Here is a 10,043-nt window from a genome sequence, read left to right as displayed (position 1 = left end):
CATGAGTATGTGGATCTGAGGCGTGACAATGAGGAAATGACAAAAGCGTATGAAGGGATTCTTAGGCAACAAAGAGAAGAACGAGATCATGCTTTCAGAGTGAAACAGGATTTGGCCGCAGCAAGCACCGCATTAAAATCAAAGGACCGAGAGAGAGATGCAGCAGCAACATCTAAGCGCCAAAGGGATCAGTTGTGTGAAGAATTTAAGAGAGAGAAAATTGAAGCACTGAGACGGTTGCACAATGCTCAAATGAGAATTAGTGAGGTTGAACAACAAATGAGAGAGGTGGTGTCGACCTATGAGGTGAAGATGGACGAGGAGCGTTGGCATAGAGCTGAATTGGAAAAGGAACATCGAGAGGTGATCAGTCGGATGAATGAGTACACAGCCGAGCAGGAAATGACTATAGAACATTGGAAGAGATGTTTCTCACAGCTAGCTGCCTTGGCGAATGGAGCAATTGAAGAAATCCCACGATTATTAGCTGAAGCAGAGGCTGCACTACCGATCTTCAATCCGCCAAGGGAGATTGAAGCTTTCTTTAATCATTGCAAGAAGTTGATGAGGGAGATGAAGAGCATGATAGTCAGGGGTAGGGAATAGGTTTTATTTCTTTTCTTGTTTAATGAATGTAGAAGACTTGTTAATGGTTGGGTTGTATCAGTTTCGTGTTAATTTCTATGATATATTTACCTTAACGTTCTCACAGCTTTAAAATTTCTGACTAGAATAAATGTTTTGCATTCATTTTATTTCTTTTCATTCTTCATAATTCACTTCATTTAACGAAATAATAGAGCAAAATCAAATACGACGGCAAAATTTCCACGACACCCTTATCGCACACGAGCTAACCACAGAAGCATGGAAGATTGGGAAGAAGCCCATGAAGCTGTGAAGGCTGACATTAACGAGCTAAAGGATCAAGTGGGCCAAATCCTAGAGGTTTTGAAGTCACTGAAGGCTTCAGGGGAGGCCTCATCCGCTAGGGTCGAGGAGAATGCTCATTCTTATGGTACGCCTCTAGGCGCGTCAGTTCCGTTCCCAATGTACGGCTTGCCTCCGGGATACACTCCTTCAGTTGGAGAATATTCAGATGCAGAACAAACTTCTTTCTCTTTTCTTGCAGCTAACAACACACTATCGAACGGTACCCAAGGGCCGATGTTAGCTTCGACACCCGTGACAGGAGCGGAGATGAATGAGACAGTCACATTCACAGGACCGAGGATGACTGTGGCGCCCCAACCTCCGAAAACATTCATCGATGCAGATGCTGCGACTAAAGCTACACCACACGCTACAGTCTAAGCAATATCCACTGTTGTTGATGGGGCTAAGAGTAAGCTTGAAATTCTTGAGGAAAGGATTCGTGCCATTGAGGGTGGTGGAAGCTATGGGTTCGGTGATGTGGCGAGATTAAGCCTGGTTCCTGGTGTGATGATACCACACAAGTTTAAGGTCCCAGAATTTGAAAAGTATCACGGCACCACATGCCCTAAAAGCCATCTGACAATGTACGGTAGAAAGATGGCTGCTTATGCCTATGATGAAAAATTGCTAATACATTGTTTCCAAGATAGTTTGGCTGGGGTAGCATTGAATTGGTATACACACTTGGAGCCATCTCGAATTCATTCCTGGATGGATTTGGCCGACGCCTTTGTGAAACAGTATAAATACAACACAGATAGTGCGCCCGATAGATTGCAATTGCAAAACATGGCCAAGAAGGATACTGAGTCCTTCAAGGAATATGCACAACGGTGGAGAGAGTTGGCTGCTCAGGTTGAGCCACCTCTACTTGATAAGGAGATGGTGGCGACGTTTGTAAACACGCTGCAATCACCATTTTATGAGCATGTATTGGGGAATGTGTCTTCCAATTTCGCTGATATCATCATCATAGGGGAAAGAATAGAAATCGGGTTAAAAAGCGGAAAGATTGCATATGGCCCATTCGCGGCTGCAACTCCTAAGAAACCTAATTTTATTCCCGGAAAGAAGAAAGAAGCAGAAGTACAAGCGGCCTCAGTGATGCCTGTGTGGGAAAGTCGGGCTCCTACGATTAATTATCGACCACACTTGAACCAACCTCCTTATGTGGCCAATGCAATGTCTGTTCATCAAACACGACCTCAGCAACAAGGGTTTTATCGACCGTCAAATCTTTATCAACCACAACGTGCTCCAAACAGTGCTTGGAAAACCGAACCTAACTCGAATTTCAACAGAAATGCGGGACAAAACGCTAATCTAAGGAGGAATCAAGAGAGGAACTTCGTTCATTTCACTCCTATTCCTATGTCATATACGGAATTGTTGCCTCATCTCCTCCAAAAGCGTTTGGTGGCCATTTGTCTGATGAAGCCTGTGCAACCTCTGTTCCCCAAGAATTATGATCCAAATGCCAAATGTGATTATCACGGAGGGGGAGTTGGTCACTCTATTGAGAATTGTGTGTCCCTTAAACACAAGGTGGAAGCTTTAATCAACTCAGGATGGATAAAGTTCCATGAAGACAAACCTAGTGTTGAGGCTAATCCCCTTTCTGGTCTTGGGAACCCTTCGACAAATGCCATTGAGGTTAAGAAACACCGACTGGTGAGGGATGTGAATGAAATTCGAAGCTCCAAGCGGTTCGTTTTTGAGACACTATTAAAATTGGGTTTGTTAAAAGGAGAATATAACCTGAGTAAAAAGTGTGGATTCCATCCGAGTGCTAAACATTCTATCGATGAATGCACAGAGTTCGAGGATGTTCTACAAAATCTTATAGACAGAAACTTTGTACAAGTATGTCACGGACACATGGAGGATGAAGTATTTGCACAAGATGGTGCGGAACCCGGTGTGACTTTGCCAGAGCCATTGGTGATTCATTTCACTAGATCCACCTCTACCCCGACAATTCAAGAAAGACAATCTATTATTATCCAAACACCCTCCCCATTTCCCTACAAAAGTGAGAAAGCTGTCCCATGGAAATATGGTGCATACGTGTTAGGTGAGGAACAACGGGTAGGTGGTCAACCTAGCAGTGGTGAGTTAGTGGTGAAAAATATATCAGGCATCGGTGGAATTACGAGAAGTGGTCGAATCTTTACGCCTCCAAACTTGATGAAAGATGGAGTTGGCAATAATGAATCGGCGAATACCAAAAAGGCTAAGGAACTCTTGAAAGGGAAAACCATCCAAACCGACGAGGGTCTAAGAAAAGATGATGGGAAAGAAGTATCTGATGAGGAGGCTTGCGAGTTCTTGAAGTTCATACAGCAAAGCGAGTATAAAGTGGTCGAACAGTTGAATCGCCTGCCTGCTCGAATCTCACTTTTAGAACTACTCATGCATTCAACCTCTCATAGAAAGTTGTTAATGAAGATACTCAATGGAGCGCATGTGGAGCAAAATATTTCCCTGGACAGTTTTAAGGGAATTGTTAACAATATCACTGCTAACAACTACCTCACGTTTACCGATGAAGAGATACCTACTGAAGGGAGGAGACACAACAAGGCCCTCCATGTCTCTGTAAAATGCTTGGATCATGTCATAGCACGTGTATTGATCGACAATGGATCTTCCCTGAATGTGATGCCAAAAACAACATTGGGAAAGCTACCGTGTGAAGGTATTCACATGAAACCAAGTGCAATGATAGTGAGAGCTTTCGATGGGAGTAAAAGAGAAGTAATGGGAGAGGTAGAATTGCCGATCCAAATAGGGCCATGTGTCTTTCAAATAACTTTCCAAGTGATGGACATCCTTCCAGCATACAGTTGCTTGTTGGGTCGTCCTTGGATTCACTCAGCGGGCGTAGTACCTTCAACCTTGCACCAAAAGTTAAAATATGTCATGGGTGACAAATTAGTGATTGTTTCAGGGGAGGAAGATATTTTAGTAAGTGGGCCTTCATCTTCTCGCTATATTGAAGCAGCAGAGGAAGCCCTCGAGACAGCCTTCCAATCTTTGGAAATTGTGGAAAATGCCTATGTGGAGCCCTTTCCAATGAACCCACACTTGTCGCGTACTTCCCTTATGACGGCCAAGGTCATGTTGAAAGAGGGATATGAGTACGGAAAGGGGCTAGGCAAGTACGAGCAAGGATTGATGTATCCTTTAGAAGTCACCGAGAAAAAGAATAAATACGGCCTTGGATACAAGCCTACTAGAGAGGATAAGAGGAGGCCGGCGGAAGAAAGGAGAGAGCGCGGTGTGGCTCGAATCCAAGGAAAAGGACTGGGGTTAGGAAAGATTCGCATCTGTGACATCAGAGATAGCTTCCGCAGCGCGGGATGGATCAACACTAGTCAGATAGCAGCTGTCAGAGATGAAGATGAACATGAAAGCTTGGTTTTTGTGCAACCTTGTGCTCCAAATGCGCTACTCAACAATTGGGAGACTTTGGATCTACCCGTGATGTTTAATTTGGTTAAAATGTAATATTTTTAATTTATCCTATTGCTTTACCCGGAGCTTTAGGATTCATGACTTAACAGGATGACACCTTTTCCTTTATGCTCAGCGTGATAATCAATTTGTGTTTGCTACCTTTGTTATCTTTGTTTGCATTTTTCACTGTTTGTTTGTTTATTTATCTTTTTTTATAAACTCAAATAATGCAGATATGATAATGAATGTTTTGAAAATAACAATGTCGATATCCCTAACTTCGAGCACCCTGTCAATAATATGGAAGATGATTATGAAGGTGACTCCGAACCCTCCCCTGAACTAATGAGATTAGTGGAACAAGAATCTAGGGAAATAAAACCCCATCAAGAAGATGTTGAAGTGCTTGACCTAAGTGAGGGGGATGAAAAGAAAGAAGTGAAAATTGGCACGAGTATGAAGAAAGAAGTGAAAGAAGAATTGTGTGTGCTGCTAAAGGAGTTTAGGGATGTGTTCGCTTGGTCGTACAATGATATGCCTGGTTTAGATACTGATATAGTACAACATAAGCTTCCACTCAAACCGGAATGCCCTCCAGTCAGACAAAAGCTAAGAAGGATGAAACCAGAAATGTCATTAAAGATTAAAGAAGAAGTGCAAAAGCAATTTGACGCTGGATTTCTAGCTGTGGCAAAATACCCTCAATGGGTGGCAAATATTGTACCCGTGCCCAAGAAGGATGGGAAGGTTCGGATGTGCGTTGACTATAGAGATTTGAACCGGGCGAGCCCAAAAGACAACTTCCCATTACCGCACATCGATACATTAGTGGATAATACAGCCAAGTTCTCGCTATTTTCGTTTATGGATGGCTTCTCGGGATATAATCAGGTTAAGATGGCACCTGAAGATATGGAAAAGACCACGTTTATCACATTGTGGGGGACATTTTGCTATAAGGTGATGTCTTTCGGGCTTAAGAATGTTGGGGCCACCTATCAAAGGGCCATGGTGGCACTTTTTCATGATATGATGCACAAAGAAATCGAGGTTTATGTAGATGACATGATCGCCAAGTCTGAGTCAGAAGAAGAACACATCCTTAACCTAAGGAAATTATTTGAGAGATTGAGGAAATTTAAACTTAAACTAAACCCAGCAAAATGCACATTCGGTGTGAGATCTGGAAAGTTGTTGGGTTTTGTTGTCAGTCAAAAGGGGATAGAAGTCGATCCCGACAAGATGCGTGCGATAATCGAAATGCCTGCTCCCAGTACAGAAAAGGAGGTACGGGGTTTCTTGGGCAGACTGAACTACATTGCTAGGTTCATCTCCCAGTTAACCGCCACTTGTGAACCAATATTCAAGCTATTGTGTAAAAACCAGGTTGTTGAGTGGAATGAAGACTGTCAGACTGCTTTTGATAAAATCAAACAATATCTACAAGATCCTCCTGTGTTACGCCCGCCCGAACCGGGGAAGCCACTCCTTATGTATTTGACGGTACTTGATGAGTCAATGGGTTGTGTGTTGGGTCAACATGACAAAACTGGAAAAAGAGAGCATGCCATATACTACCTGAGCAAGAAGTTCACGGAATGTGAACAGCGATACTCGTTTTTAGAGCGAACTTGTTGCGCATTGGCATGGGCTGCCCATCGTCTAAGACAATACATGTTGAGTCATTCTACCTGGTTGATATCCAAGACTGACCCTATCAAGTATATTTTTGAAAAGCCCGCTCTCACTGGAAGGATAGCCCGGTGGCAAATGCTATTGTCAGAATACGACATTGTGTATGTCACTCAGAAGTCCATCAAGGGTAGTGCTTTGGCTGAATATCTGGCCCAACAACCCGTTAATGATTATCAGTCGATGCAACCCGAATTTCTGGATGAGAACATCATGACCTTGTTTGAAGATGACCAAGAAGATGAGAACATAAAGAAATGGACGTTATTATTCGACGGGGCTTCTAACGTCATGGGACATGGTATAGGGGCAATACTAATATCTCCAGAAAACCAATACATTCCAATGACAGCAAGGTTGTGTTTTAATTGCACAAACAATATCGCTGAATACGAAGCATGCGCTATGGGCATCCAAGTCGCGATTGAGTCAAAGGCAAAATTTTTGAATGTATATGGAGATTCAGCGTTGGTTATCCATCAACTAAGGGGAGAATGGGAAACTAGGGATCAGAAGTTGATTCCCTACAAAACTTATATCATGGAATTGGTGGAGTATTTTGATTTCATTAAATTCCACCATATTCCGCGAGAGGATAACCAATTGGCAGATGCCTTAGCTACTTTATCATCGATGTTCAAGATTAATCAGGATGGGGTAATGCCGATGATCCAAATGAAGAGTCATGAAGGGCCAGCATATTGCCATTTCATTGAAGAAGAGTTAGACGGTAAGCCATGGTATTTTGATATTAAACGCTATATAAAAACCAGAGAATACCCCGAAGAAGCATCTGAGAATGATAAAAGGACACTGAGAAGGTTGGCTGCAAATTTTATCCTGAGTGGGGATGTGTTGTACAAGAGAAATCATGATATGGTTCTCCTTCGATGCGTGGATGCAAAAGAGGCCGAGTCAATATTGGAGGAAGTTTATGAAGGAACTTTTGGCACACACATGAATGGGCACTCGATGGCTAGAAAGATCTTGAGGGCTGGTTACTTTTGGTTGACTATGGAGAATGATTGTTGCACACACGTGAGAAAGTGCGAGAAATGTCAGAAGTATGCAGACAATATCAATGCGGCACCCACTACTTTAAACTTAATGTTTGCCCCATGGCCGTTTTCAATGTGGGGGATAGATGTCATTGGGGCTATAGAGCCAAAAGCCTCAAACGGACATCGCTTCATTCTAGTTGCAATTGATTATTTCACTAAATGGGTGGAAGCTGCTTCCTACGCTAGTGTGACTAGGAAGGTTGTGACTAAATTTATAAAGAGAGAGTTAATTTGTAGGTACGGGTCGCCTAACAAGATAATCACTGATAATGCCACCAATCTGAACAATCAAATGATGGCCGAATTGTGTGAAGGATTTAAAATTCAGCATCATAATTCTTCTCCTTATCGTCCAAAGATGAATGGGGCAGTCGAGGCTGCTAATAAGAATATCAAGAAGATTGTACAGAAAATGGTGGTCACGTATAAAGACTGGCATGAGATGCTTCCCTTTGCTTTGCATGGGTATCGCACCTCAGTACGTACATCAACTGGGGCAACACCTTTTTCTCTAGTGTACGGAATGGAGGCAGTACTACCCTTCGAAGTAGAAATCCCATCCCTACGAGTGTTAATGGAGACCCAGTTGGAAGATGCAGAATGGGTTCAGGCCCGATTTGACCAGCTTAATCTCATTGAGGAAAAAAGGCTAGCGGCAGTGTGTCATGGACAGTTATACCAAAGAAGGATGAAAAAGGCGTTCGACAAGAGGGTGCGTCCTAGAGAGTTCCATAACGGCGAGCTAGTCTTGAAAAAGATCTTACCTATACAAAAGGATCATAGGGGCAAGTGGACTCCAAATTATGAAGGCCCGTATGTGGTGAAGAAAGCATTTTCTGGTGGGGCACTAATTCTCATAAGGATGGATGGAGAGGAGTTACCGTTACCGGTCAATTCTGATGCGGTCAAAAAGTTTTATACATGATGATTCCTTGATAGGAAGTGCTACTAGGGGATATTGACATTGTCTCCAAATTTTGTTGTATTCTGCTTTGTTTTTCATTCAATAAACACCATTTTTTTCTCTCCATAAATTTAAAGCAATGAATGTCACGCTGAGTTCGTAAAGAGAATAATGAACAAAAAAGAAGAGAATAAAAGTATGTGCATACTAACGAGGCATCACGGGTACATTCACTAAGAGTAGACTCATTTTTGGAGGGTGTCGTGGAAAAAAAATTAGTAAATAAAAAGGCAAAAAATAAAGCTTCATATGAACTTTATCCATGCATCCATGCATTTATGCATCCTCACCGCATTACATCTTTTGCCTAAAGATTGAATCTTGTCGGTTAAGCATTCAAGCAGTGTTTACTGGCACATCAAAATCAAACTTCGGGATCTCCTTTCATATATGGACATTCTCCGCTTAGTTTTCTTATGTCTACATCAAGGCCCTCTCCGATGGAATGGTCATTGATTTTCTTTCTTTACATCAAGGCCCTCTCCGATGGAATGGTCATTGATTTTCTTATGTTTACATCAAGGCCCTCTCCGATGGAATGGTCATTGATTTTCTTTCTTTACATCAAGGCCCTCTCCGATGGAATGGTCATTGATTTTCTTATGTTTACATCAAGGCCCTCTCCGATGGAATGGTCATTGATTTTCTTTGTTTACATCAAGGCCCTCTCCGATGGAATGGTCATTGATTTTCTTTCTTTACATCAAGGCCCTCTCCGATGGAATGGTCATTGATTTTCTTATGTTTACATCAAGGCCCTCTCCGATGGAATGGTCATTGATTTTCTTTCTTTACATCAAGGCCCTCTCCGATGGAATGGTCATTGATTTTCTAATGTTTACATCAAGGCCCTCTCCGATGGAATGGTCATTGATTTTCTTTCTTTACATCAAGGCCCTCTCCGATGGAATGGTCATTGATTTCTTTGTCACATCATGATCCTCTCCTTTAGAATGGTCAAGTTTGTTTTCTTCTTTTGATCACGACCCTTTTCTTTGAATTGGTCTTGTATATGCTTGTTTTGTTTTTTTTCTCTTTACCTTTAAAACCCAAACGAAATTAGTGTTTTTATCTTTACTCATCTTTTACTTTGATAACCTATGAAAGTTAAAATTTCATACTATCAAGTAAAATCTAAGTAAAGAGGGGCAGCTGTCAACACCCAATTTCGTCCGGGTAACAATGATAAAATAAAATAATTAATCAATTAAAGTTCAATTGAGAAGAATAAATAAATAAATAATTAAGAAAAGAAAAGAAAAAATATGTTTTGGTTTGAGAAAAATAATTATCTATTTATTTTATTATTATTATTATTTTATTTTAGTTATTTATTTGTTTATTTGGGCTTATTATTTTATTACATTATTTTTCTTTCTATTATTACAGCTCCTTTTTTTTGTTTTACGTCTCTCATTCTAGTTTAATAAAAAAAAATAAAAAAAAGAAACAAAAAAAAGAAACAAAAAGAGAGAAGGGAAAGGGGAAAGAAATAGGTAACGTAAAGCCTCTCTTTTGTCAGACCCAAGCATGCTATGCTATCATGGTTTTGTATTGGGAAAGGTCTGTGGCATGGTCATGATGGCTGAAGGAGCAGGAAGCAACATCTGCTCTCAGTCTGGTCCCAAATTTCAAAATTGGAAGGTGCAGAGGGTTACATAATAAAAAGGGGAAGATTCATGAGAGGAGGGGTCTTTTTTTGAATTACTACAGAGAGGGGAGAGGGCACTAGAAATCAGTGAGGGAGAGAAGGAGTCAAATTTGGGAAACGGAAACAAAGCTATTAGTGCATTAAGTTTTATTTTCACGGTAAGTGTTCTTAACTCCTCTTTAGTTTATGTTACCGTGACTTGATGTTGTTGTTGATGTTCATGGGTGTATGAATTAGAGCTTATGTTAATTTGATATTGATGTTCATGAATGTATGGATG

At 41.3% G+C, this 10,043-nt stretch overlaps 1 protein-coding gene across 1 annotated transcript; it reads left to right on the top strand.

The window, feature by feature from the left end:
• Nucleotides 1–867: 867 nt before the first annotated feature.
• On the top strand, nt 868–9,280 carry LOC114184650 (uncharacterized). Its single transcript, XM_085673446.1, has 3 exons — nt 868–1,153; nt 1,316–4,442; nt 4,629–9,280. Exons 1-3 carry the CDS (start codon nt 868–870, stop codon nt 8,071–8,073), a joined length of 6,858 nt encoding a protein of 2,285 aa, XP_085529572.1. The 3' UTR covers nt 8,074–9,280.
• The last annotated feature ends 763 nt before the right edge of the window (nt 9,281–10,043 follow it).

This window comes from Vigna unguiculata, chromosome 5 (assembly GCF_037176805.1).
Source record: "Vigna unguiculata cultivar grain cowpea cultivar isolate G323 ecotype 2 chromosome 5, ASM3717680v1, whole genome shotgun sequence".
Lineage (NCBI taxonomy): Eukaryota > Viridiplantae > Streptophyta > Magnoliopsida > Fabales > Fabaceae > Vigna > Vigna unguiculata.
This window is presented reverse-complemented; position numbering and strand designations above follow the sequence as displayed.